At 53.8% G+C, this 18,838-nt stretch overlaps 3 protein-coding genes across 4 annotated transcripts; 2 read left to right on the top strand and 1 right to left on the bottom strand.

Moving 5' to 3' along the window:
- The first annotated feature begins 174 nt into the window (after positions 1-174).
- Positions 175-10,391, top strand: Skic2 (SKI2 subunit of superkiller complex). Of its 2 annotated transcripts, XM_051187294.1 has the most exons (28): positions 175-240; positions 347-450; positions 1,706-1,815; positions 1,908-2,025; positions 2,116-2,230; positions 2,316-2,390; positions 2,634-2,687; positions 2,766-2,947; positions 3,115-3,243; positions 3,463-3,608; positions 3,921-4,067; positions 4,177-4,261; positions 4,365-4,471; positions 4,831-4,977; positions 5,046-5,142; positions 5,289-5,501; positions 5,618-5,728; positions 6,774-7,004; positions 7,512-7,649; positions 7,781-7,918; positions 8,057-8,161; positions 8,405-8,555; positions 8,629-8,755; positions 8,920-9,130; positions 9,261-9,371; positions 9,452-9,670; positions 9,829-9,969; positions 10,055-10,391. In XM_051187294.1, exons 1-28 carry the CDS (start codon positions 219-221, stop codon positions 10,253-10,255), a joined length of 3,735 nt encoding a protein of 1,244 aa, XP_051043251.1. In that variant the 5' UTR covers positions 175-218; the 3' UTR covers positions 10,256-10,391. The 2 variants fall into 2 exon arrangements, 1 of the variants encoding a protein (XP_051043251.1); XR_007834696.1 differs by lacking the exon at positions 10,055-10,391 and having other exon boundaries at positions 8,920-9,053.
- Positions 10,346-12,372, bottom strand: Dxo (decapping exoribonuclease). Its single transcript, XM_051187296.1, has 7 exons — positions 12,220-12,372; positions 11,759-12,120; positions 11,395-11,630; positions 11,082-11,301; positions 10,855-10,990; positions 10,637-10,731; positions 10,346-10,556 (listed from the first exon to the last, which is right to left on the bottom strand). Exons 2-7 carry the CDS (start codon positions 12,112-12,114, stop codon positions 10,406-10,408), a joined length of 1,194 nt encoding a protein of 397 aa, XP_051043253.1. The 5' UTR covers positions 12,115-12,120; positions 12,220-12,372; the 3' UTR covers positions 10,346-10,405.
- A 368-nt stretch (positions 12,373-12,740) lies between these two features.
- Positions 12,741-18,710, top strand: Stk19 (serine/threonine kinase 19). The gene is made up of 7 exons (XM_051187293.1): positions 12,741-12,896; positions 13,061-13,197; positions 15,920-16,015; positions 16,334-16,473; positions 17,853-17,950; positions 18,060-18,207; positions 18,379-18,710. Exons 1-7 carry the CDS (start codon positions 12,797-12,799, stop codon positions 18,422-18,424), a joined length of 765 nt encoding a protein of 254 aa, XP_051043250.1. The 5' UTR covers positions 12,741-12,796; the 3' UTR covers positions 18,425-18,710.
- Positions 18,711-18,838: the final 128 nt, after the last annotated feature.

Raw genomic sequence — 18,838 nt, 5'->3', positions numbered from 1 at the left:
GCGGTAACCAAGGCGGCGAGGCGCAGCGACTTCCGCCCAGCTTTGCCCTGCTCGGAGTCTGGCTTCGGCGCCGCACTCGCCCACGCTCCCGGCGGGGAGTGGTGGAGGGAGGGGGCGTGCCGGAAAAACACCGACTTCCGCCCGTCTCGGGGCGGGGCCGACTCCGTGGCTGCTCTCTCTGAGTTTCCGGGCTGTGCAGCAGCTGCCGGGGCTTCAGGATGCTGGAGACTGAGAGACTCGGTGAGGGGGAGGGGGAAGTGAAAGGGGAGGGGAGGGGAACGGAACGGAATAGCAGATGGGAATGACTTTTGGCCTCTAACCTGTGGCCTTTCCCCCCTCCCCGTAGTGCTGCCTCCCCCAGATCCCTTGAACCTGCCCCTTCGAGCTCTGGAAGTGGGGTGCACTGGGCGCTGGGAGCTGCTGAGCGTGCCTGGGGCTCCAGAGAGCACTGTGAGTAATTCTACCCCGACCACTGGAGGACCTTTGACCCCACCTTCCTGTGCTTGGGCACTGTCATCCGGGCTCCCAGCTGATGGTGGACAGACCCCAGCCTCCAGTGGGTCAGAACAGGGAGTGCTGGAGACACTTGCTCTCACAACTGTCCCTTCCTGTGTAGCTTTCCTCCTTGGAGGTTCCGTCTTCCAGCACGCCCCAGGGCACTTGACTGAGAACTCAGTTTTAAACTCCTCAGTCTGAAGCCGGGTATGGCTCATGGCTTTAATCCCAGCACTTGGGAGGCAGAGGCAGGCAGATCCCCTGAGTTGGAGGCTAGTTTGGTCTACCTATCAAGTTCCAGGCCCGCTAGAGCCATATAGTGAGATCTTATCTCCAAAATAAACGAATGATTGAATAAAGAAAGAAAGAAAGAAACAAGAAGAAAGAGAAGATCTAGGAGTGGCTTAGTCCAGAGGTTCTCAACCCCTTTGGCGGGTGAACAACCCTTTCTCAAGAGTTGCATATAAGAGATCCTGCATCTCAGGTATTTACATCACAAAATTACACTCATGAAGGAGCAACAAAATAGTTTTATGTTTGGGTGGGGTCACCACAAGTTGGGGAACTGTATTCAAGGGTCACAGCATTAGGAAGGTTGAGGAACACTGGCTTAGTTGATTGAAGTCCTCGCCATGCATGCTTCATGAAACACATGTAAAGGCAGAGGGTGAGAGCATGTGTGTACCCATGTCCACACATTCCACAAATACCTATATATCCACACATGTTATTACTACTACTAAGGAAGTCTAAAATGCAAGCTCCCAGCTGAGTATGTAGCTCAGTCGGTACAGGGCTTCCCTAGCATACACAAAGACCTGGGTGTGATCCACTCAAATGTGGTATCACATGCTTGTCACCCTCATTTCAAGGTAATTCTCGGATATGTGTGTGTGTATATACATATATACTCATGTATGTATATATATAAAGTTGGAGGCAAGCCTGGGTTACATGAAAGCCTGTCTTAAAGTAAGAATGCAAATTGCTGTGTCTAGCCTCTATGCGTCTGAAATCCGGTTTGCTTTAGTGTCCTAGGACTTCAGCTGCAGGTGGGTTTTGCTTAGCCTTCAGACTTTGCTCATTACCTGATTGCCTCAGCTTCTGTTGGCGACAACTTCCATTGGATTTAAACACAAATTCAATCGCCCCCTTTGTCTGCACTTTATCCTTTCCTAACATAATGCTTCTCATCTTGTCCTTGTCCCAGCTTCCCCATGGCCTCCCTCCCTGTGCCCCAGACCTACAGCAAGAAGCAGAGCAGTTGTTTCTCTCATCTCCTGTCTGGCTTCCTCTGCATGGTGTGGAACACTCAGCTCGGTGAGAAGTCTGCAGGGGCCCAACTAGGGAGGTGGACCAGCCAAAGGAGGAAGGATCAGGAGAAAGCTGACTCCAAAATTCCTTCTCTCCAGAAAATGGCAGAGGAAGAGGGATCCATGGTCTCTTCTGGCTGCTCTGGGGGCTCCCGTTCCATCCGACCTTCAGGCCCAGAGACACCCAACCACAGGCCAGATACTGGGCTACAAGGAGGTGAGAGGTCAGAGACCACAAGAAACAGGATTGGGGGGGGATGGGTCAGAGCAGGCTTGGTCTCACTGGGACTCCAACCTCTTGTCTCAGGTTCTGCTGGAGAACACAAACCTGTCGGCCACAACCTCCTTGTCCCTTCGCCGGCCTCCAGGGCCAGCCTCCCAGTCACTCTGGGGCAATCCAACACAGTACCCTTTCTGGCCAGGTAAGTTGTACATGATAGTGGTAGAGAGTGTCTTAGTGTCTAGGGAATAGGTGCCTGCTGATGCTGTAACCTCATGTTTCCCCAGGTGGGATGGACGAGCCCACCATAACAGATCTGAGCACTTGGGAGGAAGCTGAGGAGGAGATAGACTTTGAGAAAGGTAAAGTGGCCCTGTGACTGAGGAGGGTCCAGTGAACTCTTTCTACCCATCCTGTATTTTCACAAACTATGGGAAAGGGATCCTTTTCACCCCCAAGGGAAAAGGTGTTCTCCCTAGTAGCTCTTTAAAAATGGCTATAGCTGTGTACACAGAGGCAGAGTAGTGTGAATATCTGTGTCATATGATGTAGTTTCCAGAACAGCTAGGTGGTGGCTGACGCTTCCTCTCTGTTTCCATCCGCAGAACTTCTCACCGTCCCACCTGGCTTCAAGAAAGGGGTGGATTTTGCCCCCAAGGGTGAGTTTGATAAGGATTTGCAGGGCTGCCCTGCTCTCACAGACTTGCAAATATGACAAGGTGGCTGTTGTTCCTCAGATCACCAAGCTCCTGTGCCAGGGTTGCTCAGCCTCAGCCGTCTGCTGGAGCCTCTAGACCTGAGTGGAGGCGACGAGGACGAGAGTGAGGCCGCAGGAGGTCCTACAGGGGACCCTGTTCCAGCCTCTCCCTGCAGTACTGCCCTGGTCCGAGCGAGCAGTCTGGAGGATCTAGTGTTGAAGGTTGGTAGTCGCCAGTGATGGAGGCAAGCAGGATGGAGTGCTGCCTCCAGGAGGGGGTTGGGTTTGATGCTGAGGTTGGGTTTGAGGATAGCAGTGAAATCTTTAGGAGATGAGTAGCAATTGAGCACTCTGGCTATACTTTTATCACTCCTACCTGATGTTTCCAGGAAGCATCCTCAACCGTATCCCCGCTGGGGCCTCCTAAACCTGCAGCTCAGGAACAGTGGGCCGTCCCTGTGGATGTCACCTCCCCCGTGGGTGATTTTTACCGTCTCATTCCTCAGCCTGCCTTCCAGGTACTATATCTAGGCCTTACTTGGTAGAGTAGACCCTGGTCCTGCCCCTCAGCCCAGCCTTGTTCTCTCTCTCTTCACCAGAGCCCATGTACCTTCCTGGCCTGTCTCACTTTTTGGTCCCAGCCCTACTCTGGCCTTCTCCTTTTTGCTCTGCATTCCTGGGGGTGGGGAGAGCAGAGAGTCTCTATCGCTACAGCCCTGCCCATTTCTCTCACACAGTGGGCGTTTGAGCCAGATGTCTTTCAGAAGCAGGCCATCCTGCACTTGGAGCAGCATGACTCTGTCTTTGTTGCAGCTCACACATCCGCTGGGAAGACAGTGGTGGCTGAATATGCCATTGCCCTGGCCCAGAAACACATGACCCGGTACACATGCCTCCTCAGCCTGCCCTCCTCCTGCTGCATCCTTTTGGGACCTCCCCTTCCCCATCACCCCTGTACTTTACCCTTTAGACAAGAGGTCCAGTAGAGGCTGAGATGGGGTTCAGAGAGAGAGAGATAAAAAGGTCTAGGAGAGAAGAGGGGCAGAAAGATGACCTGGGCTAGCTTAGGAAGGGCTGGTGTCATGGAGGGGAGTTTGAAGATTGTCAGTGTGAGGGAGGACTCTGGCTAGAAGGCTGGGTACCCCAGCTGTGGGTCTGTGAGGACCGACTAGCTGACTTCATACCCCATTTCTAGCACCATCTATACTTCTCCCATCAAAGCCCTGAGCAACCAGAAGTTTCGGGACTTCCGAAACACATTCGGGGACGTGGGGCTGCTCACGGGGGATGTGCAGCTGCACCCAGAGGCCTCCTGCCTCATCATGACCACGGAGATTCTTCGGTGAGAGAGGGGCCTCCCAGGTGGGCTCTGGGTGGGGAGTGAGCATCCCCGCAGAAGCAGGGCAGAGTCAGATCTGCTGAGGGGTCATCTGGGCGCTGCTCCTCCCCAGCTCCATGTTGTACAGCGGCTCCGATGTCATCCGGGACCTGGAGTGGGTCATCTTCGATGAAGTCCACTATATCAACGACGCCGAGGTGAGCAGCAGGAGGGTCCTCGCCGCATAGCCCTGCCCCGCATACCCTGAGGACTGTACTGTCTCCTGCTCCCTGACTGACCTGTCTCTCCATGTGTGTGCAGCGTGGGGTCGTGTGGGAGGAGGTGCTCATCATGCTTCCTGACCACGTGTCCATCATCCTTCTGAGCGCCACCGTCCCCAATGCCCTGGAGTTTGCTGACTGGATTGGGTGAGATGAGCTTCCTGGGTGCTTGAGTCAAGGGGACTGGGTGTTCCTTGGTGGGGGTTGGGGAGCTCAGGCCACTACAATGAGGAGAGGGGTCAGGGTATGGAGCTGGGAAACAGTCAGACCTGGGTGGCTGGGTTGGGGGCCCAGAACATTTTTGCATGCTGAGATGGGGTTGGGGTGGGAGCTGCCTGTCTGGGCAGATAGACTGCATAAGACTGAGGAAGGATAGGGCAGAGCTTTGTCTTTGAACCAGTGGGAGCTGAAGAGGAGATGAAGTTGTGGCTAGTGGCCTCCCATTCTGGAAGATGGGGGGTTCTTTCTGGTGCCTTCTCTGACCCGCTGCCCTCTCCCCTCTCCAGGCGGCTGAAGCGGCGGCAGATCTATGTGATCAGCACGGTTGCCCGTCCTGTCCCCCTGGAACACTATCTCTTCACAGGAAACAGCCCCAAGACTCAAGGGGAGCTCTTCCTTCTGCTGGACTCCCGAGGGGCCTTCCACACCAAGGGGTAAGTTCAGGGCTGGGTGTCATGGCTGGGCCTGTGCTGGGTCTCACACCACCTCACCCTGTGCTCAGGTACTATGCTGCAGTGGAGGCCAAGAAGGAAAGGATGAGTAAGCATGCACAGACCTTTGGGGCCAAGCAGCCCACGCACCAGGGGGGACCTGCACAGGTGAGGGCCTGTCATCCCCTCCACAGCCTGTATTTCAGCCGCCATTTTAGCACCGGTCCCCGTGGGGAGCGGGTGGACTTGAGGTCTGCATCCTGTTCTACACAAACCTACTTAAACCCGACTCTACCACCTTCGCATAACCTCAGGACCGTGGAGTGTACCTGTCCTTGCTGGCTTCCCTCCGGGCCCGGGCTCAGCTGCCTGTGGTAGTGTTCACGTTTTCCCGAGGCCGCTGTGATGAGCAGGCTTCTGGCCTTACCTCCCTTGATCTCACAACTAGCTCGGAGAAGAGTGAGATCCACCTCTTTCTGCAGCGCTGCCTTGCACGGCTTCGAGGCTCTGACCGACAGCTACCCCAGGTGTGTCCCTGTAGACATGGGTGGGGATGTGGTGATCGGAGACCTGCCCCCACTGAGGGGTGTCTATCCACGCCTTCTCTGATCTGCTGCCCTCTCCTCCTTCCTCTCTCCTGCAGGTCCTGCACATGTCAGAGCTCCTTCGCCGAGGCCTGGGTGTGCACCACAGCGGCATCCTGCCCATCCTTAAGGAGATAGTGGAGATGCTGTTCAGCCGAGGGCTGGTCAAGGTGAGCAGGTGGGTGAGAGGGGCCAAGGCTTAGGCAGGACAGTGTAGTGGTTAGGAACCTGGGTTCTGGATCCAGGCTACCTGGGTTTGAATCCCAGCTTCATGACCCTACTGAACTCAGGGTGTTTCACCTTAACTTTAAACAGGGATGTACTAATACGACACAAGTGGTTCTAAGAAGAGAAACCTCCACAGCGGGCAATCATAGAAAAGTCACTAATAATTAGAGAGACGCAAATTGAAATGCTTTCAGGAAGCACAACTGTACAATGGCTAGGGTGGCTTCATTCATTCATTCATTCATTCATTCATTCATTCATGAAGCTCCCTAACTGCAAATGTGGCCAGAGATGTAGGCTGTTGCCAATTTGCCACTGTTTGGCATTCAAGTACCGTTGTTGTTTTTCTACCTTGGCACTGTTTAAGCAAATTACATGTAGTATACTTTTTGACACTAAGGGTCATTCTTGGGTATTTATTGCCAATAAATTCTACCTTGGTCTGTGAGGGAACATATGTATTTTCTTTGTTCTCTTTGGCCCTGTTTATGATGATGGGGTTCATATCTTAAGCCTATGCTTCGGGGGATCAGTGTTGAAAGGCTGACTGTGAAACAGAGTACCTTCTACTGGGGCAGTGGCTAGGTTAATGTAGGGGCTGTTTCTCCACAGAGACACATACCTCAGTCACAAGCAATGATTGGTAAAGCTACAAGAACATGGATGGATGTGGAAAGTAGAAAACAATCAGATGTATAGCTGCATTTATGGGAGCTGAATCGTACAAGTACAAAGCAAAATATTCTAAAATAGTGTTCACACAAAAAGATGGTGGTTAAATACAATTCCCAGTTGTGGTTGGAGGCTAAAGAACCAGGTAACCACCTAAGCAGAATGCAGAAAATGACAGTGCTGGCTCTGTGGGTCCTCCTGAAGAGGACGTTCTGTAGACAGTCATCTGAGACTTGGCTTCAAGGAGGATGAGCTGTGCCAGGGCTGGGCATATAAAGGACCTTTTTGCTGATCCAGTCTCCTGTTCTTTCCCAGGTCTTATTTGCTACTGAGACCTTTGCCATGGGGGTAAACATGCCAGCGAGGACAGTGGTATTTGACTCCATGCGCAAACACGATGGCTCTACCTTCCGGGACCTGCTGCCTGGGGAGTATGTACAGATGGCAGGCCGGGCGGGCCGGAGGGGCCTGGACCCCACAGGCACCGTCATCCTGCTCTGTAAGGGCCGAGTGCCCGAGATGGCAGATCTACACCGCATGATGATGGTGAGCAGAGTGATTCGAGGCCCAGCTGGGCGCAGTTCCAGCACCAAATCCTTTAGCCCAACATGCTCTTCTGATGTTCTCATTTTCCTGGGGGAAGTCAAGTTAAAAGTGAGCAAGTCCAGCCAGACCGTGGCGGTGCACACCTTTAATGCCAGCACAGGGAGCCAGAGGCAGGCGGACCTTGAGTTTGAGACTAGCCCGGTCTACTGAGCAAGTTTCAGGACAGCCAGGGCTGTTACACAGAGAAACCCTATCTTGAAAAACAAAAAGCAAAACAAAAAAGTGAGCAAGTCCAAGGGGGCTCCCTCTTCCTCCTGCTTTACCGCCACTGAGGGTATGGCACCCAGTGGGGCCATTTGGGAGTCCATGTCTTTTTATTTTGTTCCCTTATGTTACTGAGGTGAGCAGGGGGTTGGTATGAGGCCTCGCCTCATGGCTGCGAAGCCAGGGACCAGAAGCTGGCTAGGGCACAGGTCGCACTTGGTGACACTGACTCTCTGGCTCCAGGGGAAGCCGTCCCAGCTCCAGTCCCAGTTCCGTCTCACATACACCATGATACTCAACCTGCTGCGGGTGGACGCCCTCAGGGTGGAGGACATGATGAAGAGGAGCTTCTCGGAGTTTCCGTCCCGCAAGGACAGCAAGGTGAGGAGGTTAGGGCCACCAGCACAGCAGGCAGGTCAGAGCTAGCCAGGAAGAGGTAGGTGGGCATGGCCAGTAGGTGGGGTAGGAGTAGAACTGGGGCTTGCAGACTTAAGTGGGACCCCCTTACACAGGCCCATGAGCAGGCTCTGGCTGAACTCACCAAGAGGCTGGGGGCCTTGGAAGAGCCTGATGTGACTGGCCAACTGGCCGACCTGCCTGAATATTACAGCTGGGGGGAGGAGCTGACAGAGACCAGGAACATGATCCAGGTGAGTAAGTGGGGATGTTGGAGAGCCAATAGGAGAGGCAGTGGGTCACACTGGTGCTCCTAAACTTAGTCCCAGTGTCCTGGTCTCACATCTTCCTGTGTCCTTCCCATGTCCCCTCGTGTCTGCCCTTCTCTCCAGAGACGCATCATGGAGTCCGTGAATGGCCTGAAATCTCTGTCTACAGGAAGGGTGGTAGTTGTGAGGAATGAGGAACATCACAATGCCTTAGGTGTGATCCTGCAGGTGAGGACAAGAGGGGTCCTCACCACTAGACAGTGGGAGGCATGACACTGTCTCCCCCTTGGCTCAGGCTCTTGTCACCACTTTATGCTTGTCTCTGTGCCTGGTCCCAAGAAGCTCCTCTAGTTACTTGGCTTGGCCACTCATCCCTCCTCAGTTCAGTGGTTCTGTGTGGTGGTGGGGGTTTCCAATCCTTGTCCAGGGTGGACATGCTATGTCCACATTTGGTGTACATGCCTCCTATAGGTCTCCTCAAACTCTACCAGCAGAGTGTTTACAACACTGGTCTTGTGTGATAAGCCAGTTGTGTCTGAGAGCCCACAGGACAAGGGGCCAGCCATTCCAGATGTGCCCCAACCAGATGACCTTGTGGGCTTCAAGCTGTTCCTGCCTGAAGGTGAGTTCCTGATAGTGGTGTGAACAGGACACCTGGGCCATGACAAAGCCCTTCTGACCTGATCAATTTCCAGGGCCCTGTGACCACACTGTGGCCAAGCTGCAGCCGGGAGACGTGGCTGCCATCTCCACCAAAGTGCTCCGGGTGAATGGGGAGAAGATCCTCGAGGACTTCAGCAAGAGGCAGCAACCAAAGTTCAGGTCAGGGACGTGGGGAGCCTTTTCTAGGGAGGGGCATGTCCCAGTGGGTGTATGTGTACAAAGGGACCATGAAACAGGGAGCCGAGGGTCTCCCTCAGCTCGAGGGGAGGCCCCTGTGGCAAAGAAGCCTCTCGGTCCAGATCACAAAACCCACTCCCCTTCAGGAAGGACCCTCCCCTTGCAGCTGTGACCACTGCAGTTCAGGAGCTGCTGCGTCTCGCTCAGGCCCATCCATCAGGACCCCCAACCCTTGACCCTGTCAACGACCTGCAGCTCAAGGATGTGTCAGTGGTAGAAGGTGGGCTCCGGGCACGGAAGCTGGAGGAGCTGATCCGGGGGGCTCAGTGTGTGCACAGCCCCCGGTTCCCTGCCCAGGTAGCGCCTAAGCAGAGGCAGCTTCCACCCGGTGCCCTGTAGCCTGGGTACTCCTCCCTCAGTCCTGTGCCCAGTATACCCCTGCTGAGGGTGAGGGGCCGCTGATGGTCTCTGCTGTGACTCTGTTTAGTACCTGAAGCTGCGGGAGAGAACGCAGATCCAGAAAGAAATGGAGAGGCTGCGCTTCCTACTGTCGGACCAGTCACTGTTGCTGCTCCCCGAATACCACCAGCGTGTAGAGGTGAAAGAGCAGGATGGGGCATGTGAGGTTAGGGGAGCTCGGAGAGAGTCAGGCTCCCCAACCCTCACCGTTTGTTGCAGGTGCTGCGGACCCTGGGCTATGTGGATGGGGCTGGCACAGTGAAGCTGGCAGGACGAGTGGCCTGTGCCATGAGCAGCCATGAGCTGCTCCTCACTGAGCTCATGTTTGATAATGCACTGAGCACCCTGCGACCTGAGGAGATCGCAGCCCTGCTCTCTGGCCTGGTCTGCCAGAGCCCTGGTGACCCTGGGGATCAGCTGCCAAGCACCCTCAAACAGGTAGGGGCCATCACTCCTCTCTTGGGTTATGTACCTCCACCCCTCCACCCTCTGCCCAGCCCCGATAGATGCCTCCCAAGGTGTGGATAGTCTCTTCCTGATCAGGGGCCTCCCTAGTCCTGGAGCTGGAGGCCTTGACCTCTCCTTACCATCTGCAGGGGGTAGAACGTGTCAGAGCTGTGGCTAAGCGGATTGGTGAGGTCCAGGTGGCCTGTGGCCTGAGCCAGACAGTGGAAGAATTTGTGGGAGAGCTGAATTTTGGGCTGGTCGAGGTTGTATATGAGTGGGCTCGGGGTATGGTAAGTACCTGGGTTTGGCAGGTGCCTGGCTGGGAGAGGTTGCCCAGGCCCGGAACATTTAGTCTTCACTCTGTTCTCCCCATAGCCCTTCTCCGAGTTGGCAGGGCTTTCAGGGACCCCTGAAGGCTTGGTGGTCCGCTGCATCCAGCGCCTGGCTGAGATGTGTCGCTCTCTTCGAGGAGCAGCCCGTTTGGTAGGAGAGCCTGTACTGGGTGCCAAGATGGAGACAGCAGCCACCTTGCTACGGCGGGACATTGTCTTTGCGGCCAGCCTCTACACCCAGTAAAGGGTGTGTGAGATAAAAGTATAACAATAGGAGATCAGAGTGCTTGGAGCATGGGGAAGGGGTGACTGTATTCAGATGCATCAAGAGACCTGCTTAAAAACACGCTTTTATTATCTGCACAGAGACCAGACCGGTATGTCCTCTGAAGCATCAGTCCTTGGGGGAGGGAGTTATTGAGAGTGGCGGGAGGTCTTGAGACATGGCTTCCACATACCACGTGGGCAGGAAGGCATAGGGTGCGTCCCGATGGACAGACACAGTGACTGGGCCACCAGGTTCCCAGGAGAAGAGGTGGACAAGCCTGGTGGAAGATGGAGGTGTGGAGTGAAGTCAGGGACTGAGCTGAGATCCAGAGGTGGCGCACAAACCTCAAGTCCTTACCTGGGGTCATCTTGGACAACTGTATTCTGGGCAAAACTAAGGAAGGCAGCACAGAAGTTCATGCACACAGAGGGGTTCCAGCCATCTCGGTCATTCTGGAGGGGACAGAAGAGGCAGGAGCCATGGGGGTGGGAGGAGGGGAAGGCACATGGCAAAGGGGCACTGGACCTGAGGTCTTGATACAGGGAGGGGATGCGGTGGCAGCCCAGAAGACTCACCCTCACGCTCTCAAACATCTCCATGGTAGGGAAGGTCTTTAAGGAACAGACGAAACCTTCTGGGTTCCGGAAGCCGGCAACAACATGTGGGACCCCTGGGAGGAATGACTGAGCCCACCATTTCAGGAGCTTGTGTCTGATAGGAAAAAGGCAAAGGGTCAGCAGGGCCCCTCCACACTCACCCTCTCCATTATCCTAGGACTCTCCTGTTCACCCAGGGCCCGAACCTGTAGAAGTTCCTCCACTGGCCAGGGCTGTGCATCTCCTTGGAGGTCTTGAGCTCCACATAGCAGGCGGGGGGCTGTGTGGATGGGGCCTGGGGATTAATGCAGTCCACCTCCCCAGAGAAGAGCAGAGGGTGGTTCCCCAGGCGGCTGCGTAGCACAGAGCAGAAGGCCACGTTGGTGTTAACATCCCCAGAGGGGTCCGGGGAGCCTCCAGGTTTGTCTGTGCAAGCAGAGAAAGCAGCAGCAAGGGGAAGGGGCTCAAGGCCTCTGAGGGACTGGAAAGTGGCCACACAGCAGAGCGGGCAACTCTCACCTGCACACATGTACTGCTCAAATTTGTAGCCCATGTACATGAGCTCCCGGAGGAGGGGTGGCCTAGCGAGCCTCTGCGCCCGAGCAGCTGGGGTCTCCACCTCACTTATGTACAGTGTCCCTTGGAACCGTGAGGCTGCCAGCTGCCAGCCCTCCTGCCGCTCATACGGTGTGGTCAGCAGTTTCGTCAGATGCCCTCGCCATGTCACTGTGGCCCCTGCCAGCCAGCCTGGACCCCTGAGGGGGGAAGAGTCTGGGGCTAACGGTCTGAGCCAAAGTCCCCGCTAAAGATCACTTGGCTCTCCCAGTTTCAGGAGATGAAAATGGATCTCCAGATCAGCTTGTGCGCTGTGTGCTTCGCTCACCCCTCCAGCTGGTGTCGGTGTTCCAGAACCCAGCGTAGCAAATGGTCCAACCTCTCCTTGACTTCCTCATCCCGGGGCTTGTATCTATCAGGGTACCCATCTCTGAGATCAAAGTCAGGACCTGGACCATTGACGGGGGGTGGGCTGTAGTAGCGGAGGGCTCGGGCGTCTCCATGGTACTGGCGTTGTGCATCCAGGGAAAAGCAGCCCAGTTCGGAAGGGCGCCGGTAGAAGGGAAACGGCCCAGAGTACAGCGCAGGCTCTGTGCGCAGTGACGACACTGAACGCGGGAGTTTGTTCCAAAGCTCTGCCACCTCTGTCTTTTCAGCTTTTCTCTTGGTCCCTCTGGGCTCCATGAGGTCCTGAGGGGAAAGCTTGCATTTCAGAGTGGACGAGGACAGAGTGAGCCCAGCGCCGTGCAGCAGTTCCCCCTCCTCTCTCAAGAGCTGAGCGCCTCTTACCCATCCACGGCCTGTCCAACGCAGGGAGGTTAACAAGTCTGGCTTTAGCTGAGCAGTGGCACACGCCTTTAATCCCAGCGCTCGGGAGGCAGACGGATCTCTGTGAGTTCGAGGCCAGCCTGGTCTACAGAGTGAGTTCCAGGACAGGCTCCAAAGTTACACAGAGGAACCCTGTCTCGAAAAAAGAAAAAAAGAAAAAGTTTGGGCTTAGAGTAACGATCTGGTTACCTCAGAGCTCCCGACCCTGACTCCCTCATTCTCCAGCCTACGGCGTCAGGGCAAACACGTCAGAGCCAGAGAAGGATGCAGGAGTGCAGCGGCCGCTTCTGATGACGCCATCACCGCCATCCAGGCGGGAGGGTGAGATGGCGCGGCTGGTCTGCACCTCCAGTCCAGTCACAGGTGGACGCCCGCGCCCGGGCGCTCCCTAAGCGAGCGCTCTGACAGCAGCCAATCGGCAGCGGCGCGCGCGTCGGAAGTGAGGCTGGCTCTGGCCCACCCCGCCCGCGCGGTCTATCGTCATTATTGTGCGCCGGAAGAGCCTGTCTCCTATCCCGGAACCGTGAGATTCCGGGCTATGAATCGCAAGAGACAGCTCCTAGCGTGTGAGGCCTTTGGAGTGAAGCGGCGGCGGGCGCCGGGGCCCGCGAAAGCGGATCCTTTGAGGGCTGGAGCAGGTAACCACGGCAATCCGGGCGCGGAGGGCCCGAGGGTACCGACCCTTGGAGGAGGAGGAGGAGGACCCAGGGTAGGTAACCATGGCGACCCGGACGCGGGCTCGCCGAGGGACGGGGCGGCCTCTCCGGGCCTCACACGGCCCTGACCCCGCGCCATCCGGTAGGGTCCGCACGCCAGGCGGTCGAGGAGCTCGTGCAGCTGTTCCCCCGGGGGCTGTTCGAGGACGCGCTGCCGCCCATCGCGCTGAGGAGCCAAGTGTACAGTCTCCTGCCGGACAGGACGGTGGCCGACCTGCAGCTGGTGAGGAGCGCCCGGGGGACCTTCTGCGGCCCCTCCCGGCCCGCGGCCTCCTGGGCGCGCACGGTGCCCCTCCTCCGCCCCCCACGTCACTCAGATCCTCAGTCGGCCACCAACCCTTAAGCAGGCGTCAGGCCAGGGCAGATGCGCACACAAAGCCTCTCGGTGCTGGCTGTTTCCACTGACAGGTGTGCCCGAGGCCACTAGTGGACGCCCAAGTAGGAGAGTGGGTCCGAGATGGCTCTAGTGTTAACTCCCAGGTTTTCCAAGTGATGGGCCGGTGGTGAGTGGGTTGAATAGGAGGCAAGCGCCAAGTGGTTGGCCGAGTTGGTGGTGGTAGGAACATGTACTGACAGTTGGCTGTGATACCTGTACATCGTTTAGGCCCCTTGAACACAAGTAAAAGTCATGAGGCAGAATGAGATTAATTACTTAGCTTCAGCAATCTGAAGAACAGACTCCAACACCTCATTTACCTGATTTCCGTTGAATTAGCCGGATATTTTTGAGATTATTCCACGTTGTTTGTCGTTGTTATGAGCCTATTCTAGTTTGTTCATTCTTGTGAAACAAACGTATTTTTTGATGAATTATGAGTTTCATCTAAGCTTTCAAATTGTATTTTCATCAGTGACCTGTTAGAAACGTCTTCCTTACCTCATTTGTAACTCTCTTTGTCCAGGTCAGTAAGAGCTGTGCCACACACCCCAGACTTACCGTCTCTCTGGCTTATGTAACTTTGTGGCCAGAGAATATACACAAGAATACAATGACCCAATGCATGGCCTGTTTTGCTAAATGTTATATATGTGTATTTGACAAAAGTATCATTCAATTATTAATCTCTCCAGCTGAGGTTATAACTGAAATACTGTTTCATCACTGATTATTTATTCCTTTGTTCCGTGAATTTATGAGGATGATTCATATACTCCTGTGATTTTTTTTGATTTGTTATTGGTTCTTTTATTTTTATTTTTTTACTGTGTGTCTGTGTGTGTGTGTGTGTGTGTGTGTGTGTGTGTGCCTGTGTGTGCATGCGCACACGCATGTGTGTGCACCCTTAGAGGTCAGGAGAGGGTGCTAGATCCCTTGGTGCTCTGCAGGAGCTGCAATAATCTTACCCCCTCAGTGTCCCCACTACAGATTAATAGTTCCCTTTAGCTGTAGTACTGCACCCACATATGCACCAAAGTCTTCCTTCAGTGACTTCAATTCTCAGTTTTAAATTCTTTTCTGGAACTTTTTATTTTGCTTTGTTTTTGAGACAGGGTCTCACTATGCAGGGTCAGAAGGCCTGGAACTCACTATGTACACTAGGTTATCCTTGAACTCACAGAGATCCACCTGCCTCTCGGGTGCTGGGATTAAAGGCGTGTGACCCCATAGCTAGGATGTGTTTAAACCTTTACCTTTAAAAAAAGATTTTTAAAAATTTTAGTATTATTTTTGGCCATGTATAGTGGCATATATGTCTTTAATGCCAGTGCTGTGGAGGCAGAGGCAGGTGAGTCTATTTCCAAATTATCTATTTATTTATTGTGTATTTGTGTGGTTTTGTGTGTGTGTGTGTGTGTCACAGTGCATGTGGGGAAGTCAGAGGATAACTTGTGGGGTTGAGTTCTCTCTTCAACTGGACTGGACTCAGGTTGACAGGTTCCGAAGCCCTAAGCCTTCTATGTGTTTTTTTTTTTTTTTTTTTTTTTTTTTTATCATTTTCTACCAGTTTTTCATCCTGGCTTTTTACATCTCAGCATTAGCGGCATAATTGTTTTTTGTTTTAATTTTAAATATAATGTCTTTTGAACTAAACATAGTTGTATGCCTTGCTAGGGTGTGGCATGGTGGTTTCACATGTTCTTATAGTGTGTAACAACCAGGTTAAGAGAATGAGCATTGTTGTCTCCATTTATCATTACTTGTGTCTGAGGACCTTAAAACACCTCTCTTTTAGTTCTTTCTAAAATGCCTAATAAATGGTATATCAGCCAAGTGTTGTGGTTCAGATCTATCCCAGGTGGGTAACAAAGAAACCATGTTTCAAAAAGCAAACCAAAACAAACAGCCTAAAGCATCGTGAATATACTCACTCTCTATATTTTAAGAAGACAAGTTCCTCCAGGATACTTTTGATGGTCCTTTTGATAACCCTGTGGTTATATGTCTTCTGAGCTTTGCTTCCCGTGTGCCGTGCTTCCCGTGTTTTTGGCCTTGTGCTGGGCACATTTGCTCAGATCAACAAATGCCCCCTGGGTGTTTCCTTCTCTCTAAATCTGTTTTCACTTTCATGTATCTGTCTGCTAATTCCTATGATCTTGTGAATTTCTTAATGTTTAAGCAAACATTTTTTTGTTGCTTTGAGTCAAGGTCTCACTTTGTAGCTCTGGTTGGCCTGGAACTTTGCTCTGTAGACCAGGCTGACTTGAACTCACAGAGATCTGCCTGCCTCTGCCTCCCAAGTGCTTGGATTAAAGGTGTGCCCTACACCTTCATCACTGTTTAACATAGTGACTAGTAAGGGTCTGGTCTTAGAAAATGTTTATATTGGTTTTTTGACAGCTTATAAGGCTGACATGTGAGAGGTAGTTGGAAAGGCTGTTTGATGGTTCACCTGAGTATCTCCCTTCATGGTAGATGTGCTAATCTCAACACAACCACCACTGCACGACCCCCCCCCCCTTGTCTTACCCTGTCTTTCTTTCCACTCTCATATCTGTGGAGACAGAAGGAGCTTCAAGAGCGTGGAGAGATTAAGATCATCCAACTAGGCTTTGACTTGGATGCCCATGGAATTGTCTTCACTGAAGACTACAGGACCAGAGTATGTGGGGGGGGGGCAGGGGGCAGGGGGCGGGCAGGGGAGCTGGGCATAGAAACAACAAAAGGAACATTATCCCTAGTTACTCCTAGCACACATCTCAAACAGGGCCCAGAGCTCTGATAAATAGTGAGATGGACGAGGGAGGGAGGGAAGAAAGGATGGAGCAGACAGGAAGGGGGAGCAGGGAAAAGGGTTTGAGAAGTAGAAGGACCCACAGGAGAGAGGACTCGGGAGGAGATTGCTGTCCTGGGGATGAAGTGGTAGAGAACCACGTGGAGGTGGGGCCACGCAGGTCACAGACATCAACTTTGCTTCCAGGTCCTCAAGGCCTGTGACGGCCGACCGTGTGCTGGGGCAGTGCAGAAGTTCCTGGCCTCGGTGCTCCCAGCCTGTGGGGACCTTAGTTTCCAGCAGGACCAGATGACACAGACTTACGGCTTCAGGGACCAGGAGATCACGTGAGCCATTGTGGGGTCGATAGGTCAGGCATGGGTCTGGCATCCCCATCCCTTCTCCCTGCAGCTCTTTCCTTCTCAGTGAGCTTGTCTTTGGTTGGTGAAGTGAACTCCACCCTGCAAGAGTCAGGAGACGGGAGGCCTAGCAGGAGCTGTGCTTAATGGTACTTAACTAGAACATCAGAATGGTAGAGGCTGCAGTGTCCTTAAAGATCACACTGTAGGGTCCCCTACAAAGAACAGGGACAAGTTCTAACCAAGGTCTCGGTGAAGAAGGGTTTCGGGATGCTATGCCTAAGTCTGGCCTTCTGCTCTCAAACTCCCTGTGTGTGACATGACCTCCCCTGGGAAGTGGCAGGGGCTGAGTGGGGAGAGGTCATAGGTTATGGCTGGCTCTGAGCTGACCCTCACTCCTCAGGCACATTGGAGCCTGTGGTCAGGGAAGCCTCCTAAGGAAGCTGTCCTGTCAACAAACAGTCACCACAGGGATTGGGGAGCTGGCTGGCTTGGTGACATGCCTGCTATGAAAGCACAAGGACCAAGTGAGTTCTAGTCCCCAGCACCCACAGGCTGAGTGCAGCAGGTGTCTGTGATCCCAGTGCTGAAAGGGATCCCTACAGCAAAGTTTAGCCAAACCAGTGAGCCCCAGGTTCAGTGAGAGACCCTAGCTCAAAAACAAGGTCAAGCCAGGCATGGTGGCACATGCCCCTAATCCCAGCATTTAGTGGGCAGAGGCAGGTGAATCTCTGAGTTTGATGCTAGCCTGGTCAGCATAGTGAGTTCTAGGATGATCAGGGCTACATAGAGAGACCCTGTCTCTAAAATAAATAAATAAATAAAATAAAAAATAAAAGGAGGAGCAGGGTTGGAGAGATGGCTCAGTGGTTAAGAGCACTGGCTGCTCTCCCAGAGGTCCTAAGTTCGATTCCCAGCAACCACAAAATGGCTCACAACTGTCTGTAACTCCAGTCTCAGGGATCCAATACCCTCTTCTGGCCTCCACAGACACTGCATGCGTGTTGTATACAGACATACATGTAGTCAAAAAACCCATACACGTCATGTTATTACTTGATGTAAACCTGTGGTCTCTGTATGCTTGTGAGTGCTTGTGTATCTGTGTACACACACACACATACACACACACACACACACACACACACACACACACACACACACACACACAGACTCTCTCGCTCTGAGGTTACAGGGAAGAAAATGCAGAGGGACACTCAGGCAGGTGGTGGAGCCAGTAGGGTAAGTGGCTCCTGCCTTGGGTTGCCTCTGTTTCTGGGCACGCAGTGTCCACACATCAACAGTTGGGGTTGGGGTGCGGTTCTCTGATCTCTGACTGCATCGTCCTGGCTTCCTACAACCTGCAGGCACCTGGTGAATGCTGGAGTCCTCACTGTCCGAGATGCTGGGAGCTGGTGGCTGGCTGTGCCTGGAGCTGGGAGATTCATCAAGTGTTTTGTTAAAGGTGTGGTGCCTACAGACAAGTCCTCAGGACCTCGGGGACACCCTTTGGGTGACGTTAGGTCTCCATGTCTAACTCACCTCTTCCTTTTCCTGGGCCACCTCTCCTCTAGGGCGCCAGGCCGTGCTCAGCATGGTGCGGAAGGCCAAGTACCGGGAGCTTCTCCTGTCGGAGCTCCTGGGCCGCAGGCCTCCTTCGGCAGTGCGGCTCGGCCTTGCCTACCATGTGCATGACCTCATTGGAGCCCAGCTAGTGGACTGGTGAGTCTCGCCCTGAATCTCAGGAAAATTCCATGACCCAAGGTTGGGTATCCCTGGGATCACACTTTGTTCCCTGGTGAAGCCTGCTTGCTCTCATCTTTCCTGGGACTTGGGAGCGCCTTGTGCTCAGCTCTAGGCAGCTGGCTCCAGTTTTCTCTCTCTCTGACACAGCATCTCCACCAGTTCTGGAACTCTCCTTCGCCTGCCAGATACGTGAGGAGTCGACTCTTGGACTCTTCCACTCCCTGAGTGAAGTTCCTGGAAGCGCTGCCCCTGGACGGCTGAGGGGGTCACCAGGATGGGTGCCAGGCCCTGCTGCTGCAAGCTGAGCCTCCAACCTGAGCTGGGCTGTGTGCGCTGCAGCTCTGCGCTTCTGTGGGTGCGGAGCCAGGAGCCATGCCGAGGGGCTAGGAAGGCAGGATCGCTGGGGATGCTGGTGAAGGGAGCAGAAAACTCTGCCCTTTGTGTCAGGTTGAAATCACTAAATAAAACACTTGTGCCTATGCAGTCGGTGTCCTTTGTTTTGTGTGATATGTGTGCAGGTGTCTAGATAGTTCAGAGAGAGAGAGCAAGGCTTACTCAGGCCATTTTCCCTGTGGGGGTAAGGGTGTGCCCCATCTTCTGAACCACA

The sequence above is a fragment of the Phodopus roborovskii genome, unplaced genomic scaffold, assembly GCF_943737965.1.
Source record: "Phodopus roborovskii unplaced genomic scaffold, PHOROB, whole genome shotgun sequence".
NCBI classification, from domain to species: domain Eukaryota; kingdom Metazoa; phylum Chordata; class Mammalia; order Rodentia; family Cricetidae; genus Phodopus; species Phodopus roborovskii.
The sequence above is the reverse complement of the archived record's forward strand: the minus strand, read 5'-3'. Positions and strand labels throughout refer to the sequence as shown.

What these genes read in the sequence shown, in the direction of transcription:
- Skic2 (XM_051187294.1), top strand. Translation starts at nt 219, where the DNA reads ATGCTGGAGACTGAGAGACTCG. An exon ending in CAAGCTGTTCCTGCCTGAAG is followed by an intron (nt 8,556 to 8,628) that starts GTGAGTTCCTGA and finishes ATCAATTTCCAG; the next exon opens with GGCCCTGTGACCACACTGTG. An exon ending in TGCCAAGCACCCTCAAACAG is followed by an intron (nt 9,671 to 9,828) that starts GTAGGGGCCATC and finishes TACCATCTGCAG; the next exon opens with GGGGTAGAACGTGTCAGAGC.
- Dxo (XM_051187296.1), bottom strand. Translation starts at nt 12,114, where the DNA reads ATGGAGCCCAGAGGGACCAAGAGAAAAGCTGAAAAGACAGAGGTGGCA. An exon ending in TGAGCAGTACATGTGTGCAG is followed by an intron (nt 11,302 to 11,394) that starts GTGAGAGTTGCC and finishes CTGCTTGCACAG; the next exon opens with ACAAACCTGGAGGCTCCCCG. An exon ending in AGATGTTTGAGAGCGTGAGG is followed by an intron (nt 10,732 to 10,854) that starts GTGAGTCTTCTG and finishes TGTCCCCTCCAG; the next exon opens with AATGACCGAGATGGCTGGAA.
- Stk19 (XM_051187293.1), top strand. Translation starts at nt 12,797, where the DNA reads ATGAATCGCAAGAGACAGCTCCTAGCGTGTGAGGCCTTTGGAGTGAAG. An exon ending in TCCTTTGAGGGCTGGAGCAG is followed by an intron (nt 12,897 to 13,060) that starts GTAACCACGGCA and finishes GCCATCCGGTAG; the next exon opens with GGTCCGCACGCCAGGCGGTC. An exon ending in CATCAAGTGTTTTGTTAAAG is followed by an intron (nt 17,951 to 18,059) that starts GTGTGGTGCCTA and finishes CCTCTCCTCTAG; the next exon opens with GGCGCCAGGCCGTGCTCAGC.